Source organism: Anarrhichthys ocellatus, unplaced genomic scaffold, assembly GCF_004355925.1.
Source record: "Anarrhichthys ocellatus isolate YVR2014 unplaced genomic scaffold, GSC_Weel_1.0 scaffold14, whole genome shotgun sequence".
NCBI classification, from domain to species: Eukaryota; Metazoa; Chordata; class Actinopteri; order Perciformes; family Anarhichadidae; genus Anarrhichthys; species Anarrhichthys ocellatus.
The window spans coordinates 8,835,875-8,844,835 of record NW_022280044.1 but is presented as its reverse complement, the minus strand read 5'-3'; the positions used below and the strand labels follow the sequence as shown (position 1 = coordinate 8,844,835).

At 43.2% G+C, this 8,961-nt stretch overlaps 1 protein-coding gene across 1 annotated transcript; it reads left to right on the top strand.

Annotated features, from left to right (window-relative positions):
• Nucleotides 1-310: 310 nt before the first annotated feature.
• On the top strand, nucleotides 311-7,746 carry kpna6 (karyopherin alpha 6 (importin alpha 7)). Its single transcript, XM_031854051.1, has 14 exons — nucleotides 311-444; nucleotides 2,619-2,752; nucleotides 2,868-2,960; nucleotides 3,135-3,234; nucleotides 3,341-3,435; nucleotides 3,824-3,955; nucleotides 4,070-4,158; nucleotides 4,250-4,349; nucleotides 4,850-5,013; nucleotides 5,107-5,185; nucleotides 5,393-5,518; nucleotides 6,413-6,540; nucleotides 6,905-7,089; nucleotides 7,183-7,746. The coding sequence occupies exons 1-14, from the start codon at nucleotides 441-443 to the stop codon at nucleotides 7,368-7,370; spliced, it is 1,617 nt and encodes a 538-aa protein (XP_031709911.1). The 5' UTR covers nucleotides 311-440; the 3' UTR covers nucleotides 7,371-7,746.
• The last annotated feature ends 1,215 nt before the right edge of the window (nucleotides 7,747-8,961 follow it).

The window sequence follows — 8,961 nt, the reverse complement described above, 5'->3', positions numbered from 1 at the left end:
AGTGAGTAGCAGTGACTTTGGAAGAAGAATGCAATGAAAGTCATGTGTCCCCTCCTCCGACTTGTATGGTATTTTAATGATGGATGCATGAATGAATTGTTCATCTTAGCAATTTCAACCAATGTATCCGTTTGAGAATTAAATAAATGCAGTCTTAAATTAATTATATTTGGTTATTGTATGGGAGCTATCTTGTGTCGTTTACTGAAGGTGGCTTAAATGTAACGAGGGAGTGTTTTGTGAGGCTGGTGCGCCCTCTGGTGGCAGGAAGTCAATGTTATATTTTGACGTTTCCGACTCCGGTAGACATATTGCTTACAGGAGCAAATTCTGGAAAGCTAGAAGAGAGAGCGAGCGAGAGAGAGAGAGAGCGAGAGAGAGAGGATTCAACATTGATTTATATCTTCACGACTTGATACACTCAAACGACATAGGACGTAATGGGTAAGCTTTATCTAGAGTACAGATATGCGTTTAGGTGGTAAGAGATTGAGCTGTGTCATCGAGAGTAATGATTCTAAAACCCTCATCCTGTCACTGTTGTTTAGCTAACTACTTAGCTAACTTATTTAGCTATGCAGCCAACTTACAGTTAACGATGCTATATTATTAATGTATACTAGTTCACTTATTTTAACCTGTAACCTAACGATCTATAGTCTTGGGACGATGTGTAATCTCTTATACAAGGTGTAACACTTCTAACGTAACCCAAGTCGTTAGCCAACTTAAGGAAACTCGGCTAATAGCTAGCTAGCTAGCTAACTACGTAGGCACCGCTAGTAGTAGCTAGGTAACTAGTTCAATGTTATGTATGCTAGCGTTAGCTGTGTGCTCCGTGCTATTTCGGTGGCTTGGGCAATTGTTACTTGATAATCAGACTTCCACAACAACTCATAAATGGTTTATAAGTCATCACATATAAGATGACACAGTATAATAGTCACGTTTTTATTAGGGCGCAGTTGTGTGTGCGTAGCGGCTAATGGTAGCTTAGCGGCTAGCGTTAGCTTAGCTGTGTTAGCGCTGTCAATCCAGCCACAGAGTTAACGCTACACTGTATTATTATAATTATGATAACTTATTTGTTGTGTTTCTATTGAATAGTTGGAGCTAGTGAAGTGAAATATTTAGTAGCATTTATGAGAGCTTTGCTTACAACGGTGAGCGATAATTTTGACATATCCGTCAGCACACTTGTACGCATGCGTGTTACGTTACACGTGACACCAGGGGTCGCCATGTTTTCCAGACTATTCCCGAACAGGATTATGCTTAGTTTTGTGTGTTGTTGTTATTTGTCATTTGTCATTTACAGTGACATAACTGTTAACTTATGTATTTATAAATACGAATGAAAGAGAGGCAGTGACACTCTTTTATTATACAAAGTGTCCAAAAACCATCCTGCTTCATTAATGATGTCAAATGGAAATAACATATACACAACGAAATATCAAGCTGGACTACAAACATCTGGTCATTATGTTATTCTTGTTCCTCCCTTCCTTAGGCTCCATTAGTTTTTATTTTTGGAAAAGTGTCCTTGGCTTGAATCACCCTTAGTGCTTGATTTTGAGCGCACACACAAAAAATTAAGATTTATAGCCATACAGATAGTTTGGGAATTGGATATATCTGCTGTTGAGATTTCTGCCACCGCTGTTTCAATTCTGTTTTTGGGGTACTGGCAGAAATGTCATTAGCGACATGATTTTCCTCCTGATTTGAGTCAACAGAAAACGTAGGCCTAAGCACCTTTACCATTCTGGTTTCTTTCCTCTCAAGACTTGTTGCCGTCGGGTTAAGGTCTCCTCTGTACTGCCAATGCAGACTTGTCCCCTGCAGGGCTATTTCTGTGCCAAACTGTCGGTGCAGTTCACGTCCTGCAGCTAATCTAACTCGCACATTACAGAAATCGGAGCATCCAGCCGCAACCTGTGCTCTTATGCCGTCCACGCCTGTGGCTTTACCATCTGGACAAAATACACACACGCATGCATACAAGCTTTTTATGAGGCTCGTTGTGCTAATGCCCTCAAACCATAACATGACCTCAATTTACGCCACTTGTTCCGATATTTAACCTCGGAAAACTCCCGCGGTTACAATTGGGACTTTTGGCACAGAAGGTTGCCACCACCGTGCGCTGGTGGCAGGTTTCAATGTTCTCTCTCCCTCCCCTGTAGCCACGTGATTTGCCCTGTTCTGGTGGCATGACTGCACAAACACTGAGAATGGGCAGTTTGTCCTGTGTGGGCACCAATTTATGCTAACTCTGCGATTTAACTCTACTGAATAAATACGTTTGTTCTGCCGGCCAGCTGACTGGTTGTTGAATAGCTTAGCTGTGTGTGTGTGTGTGGATATTTTTAGGCTGTGTTATCCAGTTTCTATGAGCTTGTTTATTCAAGGCCTTTTTTATTTTTAGACCGGTGTACATGCTGTGTCATCACGACTTATAATTAGCGATGTCAAGGGGAAACAAACGCAAACTATCACATGTTCAGTTACTCTTCCCTAAATATGGTGTAGTCTTTAAGTTCAACAGCTCTGTTTCCTGCTTGTTCTTTGTTGTGTTTTCATCGTGATGTCTGCCTGTGTCTGTGGCCCATTAGAGCCGTCAGCCAGTCCGGCCAAAGACAACTACAGGATGAACCGCTACAAGAACAAAGCACTGAACCCTGAGGAGATGAGGCGCAGGAGAGAGGAGGAGGGCATCCAGCTCAGGAAACAGAAACGAGAACAACAGGTATCCTCAGCCCCTTTATCTCTGTGTGAGATTACGCCAGCATGTAGTGCGTGTATATCGAACATAGTCTGGCTGGATCGTCTCTATGGGCGCTCACTTTTTTTTTTTGTCTCAGCTTTTCAAGAGGAGGAATGTGGATGTTCTCAATGAAGAAGAGGCCATGTTTGAGAGTCCGCTGGTGGACCCCTACCTCAGCTCCCCAGCAACAGTGAGTGTCTGTTTTTCTAATTCCACTCAAACAACGCAGACAAAGAGAGGCCCACACAGCACAAATGTCATTATTAATGTTGCCGAGCCTCTTTTCCAGCCTGTGGACTGAGAACAGTGGAGTCTGTGCTGAGTGGACCAAGTGTTGTGAGTGCTTGTGCATGTGTTGTTGCAGGAAGGAGTCATTACCAGAGACATGGTTGAGATGCTGTTCTCGGAGGACCCAGAGCTTCAGCTCACCACAACACAAAAGTTCAGGAAACTACTCTCTAAAGGTATGAATTGTGTACTCAAAGTGATTCTGCACTAATGTGATAACAATCAGGAAGTCACCGTGGACCAAAACATAAAGTATTCACATCCAATTTGACCTCATTTCAGAGCCCAACCCCCCAATTGATGAAGTCATAAACACGCCTGGAGTAGTCGAGAGGTTTGTGGAGTTCTTGAAGAAGAGCGTCAACTGCACACTACAGGTCAGTTTGTACGCAGTTCAGAACACCCTCTGTGCATGGAAGGTGTACATATCGTGTACATTTAATATGTTTAGTGTCAAATACACATATGAACCAACATTTTTGCAGCTCTGCGTGTGTAAATTCTTATCTCCAGTGTCCGAATGACTCGTTAACTTAAGATGAATTGAAATGTGTTAAGCTGACCCAATGTTGCAATACAGTTTGAAGTTTTTCTCTTATAATTAAAACGTATCCCTCTAACGACTGTATTTAATCAATGTCTCGCTCCAAAACTACATTTTACAACATTACATTTGAACACATCATGATAGCAGTGGCACACCTGAAAACTGACCATGTGCATCTGTAGTTTAAAATGCTACTTTTACACTTTGTGTCCCTGCAGTTTGAAGCAGCTTGGGCACTGACCAACATAGCATCAGGCACATCCATGCAGACAAAGACGGTGATTGTGGCCGGAGCGGTGCCGATCTTCATTGAACTACTTAACTCAGACTTTGAAGACGTCCAAGAACAGGTAACGCAGCGTGACTGACATGATTTGTCCATCTTGACTATTGTGTGCTTCTGTTTGTATTTGCTTTGTTCCACACTATTGTCTAAAGGTTTGTTGTGTTGTTTCTTTCTGCAGGCGGTGTGGGCCTTGGGTAATATTGCAGGGGATAGTGCCGTGTGCAGGGACTATGTGCTGAACTGCGACATCCTTCCACCATTATTAATGTAAGCCCATCTTCATACTGATTACGGCCACAAGCTTTCCTTCCTATAATAACATGTTTCTGATACTATCTCATGTACTTTGTTATTTCAGGCTTCTGACCAAATCCACTAGATTGACCATGACTAGGAACGCAGTGTGGGCTCTGTCTAATCTCTGTAGAGGAAAAAACCCTCCGCCTGCTTTTGAAAAGGTACAACTGTGCCTCATGAAGACAACACTGAGATTACTTTAGATCAGACCGACTACTTTTTACATTTTCAATGTTTTGTTAAGAACAAGTACGGCTGCCTGCAAGTGCTTGAAATTGATTTTGACTGTCCTGCTAACTGCTAACGTTAACTAGCTCTCTCCCTGCTGATTTCAACACAGATTTGTTGTTCACAGTGTAGCGTTATCAGGGACATTTTCTGTTGATGACGGGACGCCATTAGTCACAAGTCTCAGCATTGTGATGCTGACTTGCTACCGAAGTATCGGCTCTTGTGACATCCCTAGATGAGACTGAACCAAAGTTCTTTTGAAGGGTATCGCACATATTGTTTACAAACTCTTGCTCCCCGTTTGTATTTCGGTGACCTTGGAAAAAATCCGATATTGCCGAGGCAAGCTGCTTTCCCTTCAAAAGTTTCACTTGATGTATGCGTGTGGTCGTTTCTGAGCATAAATATGCATCGTGTCTGTGCTGTCTAGGTGTCACCCTGTCTGCCGGTGCTGTCCAGGCTTCTATTTAGCAGTGATCCAGACTTGCTGGCAGACGCCTGCTGGGCCCTGTCGTACCTCTCAGACGGCCCCAACGACAAGATCCAGGCTGTCATCGACTCTGGCGTCTGCAGGCGCCTGGTAGAGCTACTCATGTGAGTCAAGTCATACTCTCTGTTGTCTTTGTCACAGTAAATATGACCTGTAAATACTTAAAATGTTTCTCTATTAAACCTCCTGTCCTGCAGGCACACGGACTATAAGGTGGCCTCCCCGGCCTTGAGAGCTGTAGGAAACATCGTAACTGGAGATGACATCCAAACACAGGTGAGTTTATTAAACTGAAGTTAGTTTCTGTCGCAGAGAAAAAGCCCACAATTTAGCAAAAACACCCTCTACTCTTGGATTGTATTGTTTTATAGTCACAGATGTTTCTGTTATTTTGTCCACCCCATTTAAAATGAGCCTAAATACCAGAAACACTTTTCTTTATATTGACTAAATGACTTTTACCCACTCTGTTGCTGTGTATAGGTGGTGTTGAACTGCTCAGCTCTGCCCTGTCTGCTGCACCTTCTCAGCAGCGCTAAAGAGTCCATTCGCAAAGAGGCGTGCTGGACCATCTCGAACATCACTGCAGGAAACCGAGCACAAATACAGGTGATGCATGTAAACGAAGCTCATAACTAAACCGAGCACAAATACAGGTGATGCATGTAAACGAAGCTCGTAACTAAACCGAGCACAAATACAGGTGATGCATGTAAACGAAGCTCGTAACTAAACCTTACTATCTGACATTTTCCTCCAGTAATGCTCACCATGGCAGCAGAAATGCTCATTCAGGTGGTATATTGTTTGTAATAATGACATAAATGTCAAGAGGAATGACATTGTAATAATTTGCTCTTTTGAGAAGAACACACACATTAGTAATCGTGTCTGTTGAACTTAATATGTTGAGATGTCACCACTGTACAGTACTCCTGACCTTTATATAATCACAGCTCGTGTTATTTAGTCTGTGACCTTAACTTTTATGTTCTAGTCGTGTTTGTGATGTTCTGTGCCCTTTCTCCATAACTCTGAATCATACAACTTATTTCTGTGAAGCAGTTGTTTCATCTGATCTTTAATTATTTAATCTAACACAAGCACAACCTGCTATAACTTCAGGGTGATTGACAGACCGTTGAATACAAGCGCTGGCACTAACAGCTATTTTTCTTTTTTAATGGCACTGTTTACATGAGTTATGTTTTAATTATGCAAAAGTCAAAGTATTTACTTATGTATGTGACTTTTAGATTCTAGTAAGCAATGTAATTCGCCATTTATCTCCACCAGTATCGCCACTGGCGTCACTTTTGATAATAATCAAAACAATCGTGCCTTTCCTTTTACTTTAGTTAATACAAAATGCTTTGTTTTTATGCTTTAATAAGGCAGCAGGGGGTACGTTTTGTGGAGGTTTCAAAGGTGAAGATGTCATAACTATGTTGAGGCTGCTTTTGGAGACATGCTCTTGATTTCATATCTTATTCTGCCCCACAGACGGTGATTGATGCCAACATCTTCCCGGTTCTGATCGACATTCTACAGAAAGCAGAGTTCAGGACCAGGAAAGAGGCGGCCTGGGCCATCACTAACGCCACCTCCGGAGGAACGCCGGAGCAGATCAGGTGAGACTCGAATAAAGTAAAGTTAAACGCGTCGGCACTGAATCAGTTGGGGTCGACCAGAGAGGATAGTCAGCTGAAAGGGTTTGATGGTCTTGCGTCAAGTGATGACTGTGGAAGCATGAATGGCAGATTGTTTAGAGGTTGGAAGGGTTTCTAAAAATGTATTTTTACAACATTTGTTCATAAATTAGCACAAATCTTCCCCCGACAGTGAGAAAACAAACATGTCAGCCTGTTGTGAAAAATGAGAAGAAATCATGTGATAAAAATGTATTAACATGGTGATAAAAATTCAGGCGGTAATCAGAATGAACCAGGAAGAATTGTTAATATTCAATATATGTGTGTGTTTGTTTGAATCCAGATATCTGGTGAACCTGGGCTGCATTAAGCCGCTGTGTGATCTGCTGACGGTGATGGACTCTAAGATCGTCCAGGTCGCTCTCAACGGGCTGGAGAACATCCTGCGGCTGGGCGAGCAGGAGGCCAAGCAGGAGAACAGCGGCACCGGAGTCAACCCGTACTGCAGCCTCATCGAAGAAGCCTACGGTACTGTACACGATCACTAACGCACTGCGGGGAGGAAACTTTACACGTGTTTCTGCAGACAATACATTGTTCTAACATTACTTGTTTTTCCAGGTCTTGACAAGATCGAGTTCCTCCAGAGCCACGACAACCAGGAGATCTACCAGAAGGCCTTTGATCTGATCGAGCACTATTTCGGGGTGGAGGACGAGGACAACAGTCTCGCCCCCCAGGTGGACCAGGCCAACCAGCAGTTCCTTTTCCCCCAGCAGGAGGCTCCCATGGAGGGCTTCCAGCTTTAAGTCCGCAGCCCTCCGCTCTAAAATACACCACGTACCCCCCTCCCCCATCCATACCTCCTCGTCTCATGGACGACCCCTAGAAGCCAGAGTCAGACCTCCATGCCCCAGACCGCCACCCCTCCCACCTCTACCATCACACACAGACACACCCACCCTTTGGTAAAACTGTCCCACTCTCCTGAACCAGTGGACTGACTTCTGGCAGGGCAGACCCATGTGTTACCTGGTCAAAGGGGGAGACCGTCACACTTCCCTAGAAGAGGAAGTGATCACCGCACTGCCCAAAATTCTGCCCTGGCTTCAAACGCACACACGGATATCTTCCTGCCGTTCGATCGCTCTCATTGGCGCTGACGACGGTTTGGTTGTTTAATATCTTTATACACACTTTTCTTTGCCAGTGGGACATTTCTTATTTTCAGGGTTACCCATGCTTCCCCACACAAAGTCCACAGACTGGGGGGTGCATGAGGTGAAAGATGCCTAGCTCTTGATGTCAGTCTGACTTGGTGCAATTCAAAGAAAAACAGTAACATGATCCATTTTTTGTTGTTTTATGATTTAGTTATTTTCCCCTAATATTTATATGCACTTTTTTTAGTGCTTGTGGTTTTCTTTTTTTCTTTGGTTTGCTACCAATCGGCTCCCTGATCATTAGGCTTAGGGTTCAGCTAATCTGATGCCCCTAGCTAAGAAGTGTCTTTTTATTCCCCTTCTATTAACATTTTTTTTTTTTGTGGGACAAATTTCATGGGGCGGGTTGAGGTGATCTGATCGTAGGACGAGCTCTGGATGGGATTGTGGAAAAGAGATTGGCTTTTAATAGAGGTTATGTTTAAAGATGTAGAAACAAAAATCCAGTTTTCGAGGGTGGTATAGTTAGAGATCCAATGTTCGTCGTGTGCCGTGTTATTAATAACAATACATTTGAATTATGAAGTGATCTAACTATTAAACAAGGCATAGCTGGGGATTTAAGGGGGACAGGTACCAGCAGCAGCAAACCCAACTTATTTTTATATTTAAATGAATTCAAGATGTTTAAAATAGGGCGAAATGCCACTCGTGGTGCAGACACAACATTTATAGTTTTGAATGTCTGACTTTAGTGTAAAGGGGCTGCTGCTGCTGCTCCGCGGCGAGGCCCTCATTCTCCCACATCTCCCCAGCTGTATGTGGGTTGGGGTTTGTGCATGGCGTTATATTACTCTGCGTACAGTCACCGAGTATCCCCGGCCAAACGCAGAGAGGTAGAGAACAGCGTGAAGTAATATCTTGAGACTGCTGCACAAAAAAAGTAGGAAGTGGGGCCACAACGAAATTAAGTTTGGTGGTGGTGACAGTGGTGGTGTTTTGTATTGTGGTAGAGTTGATACATAAAGCCTACTGGCATTCTGTATCACTCTATCTTTTGAGGAATGGGAGCTGTTAATGATCTTTGCATGTTGATGTAAATAGCCTATCCTCTTCCTCGTGGGTCTAATAAGGAGCAAGGTTTGGCCAGGGATACATCTCCGACACGTGACGAGCCTAACTTCAACCAAAAATTCAAGTATACATACATATTTGAATTTCGTTGTATTTGCATTAT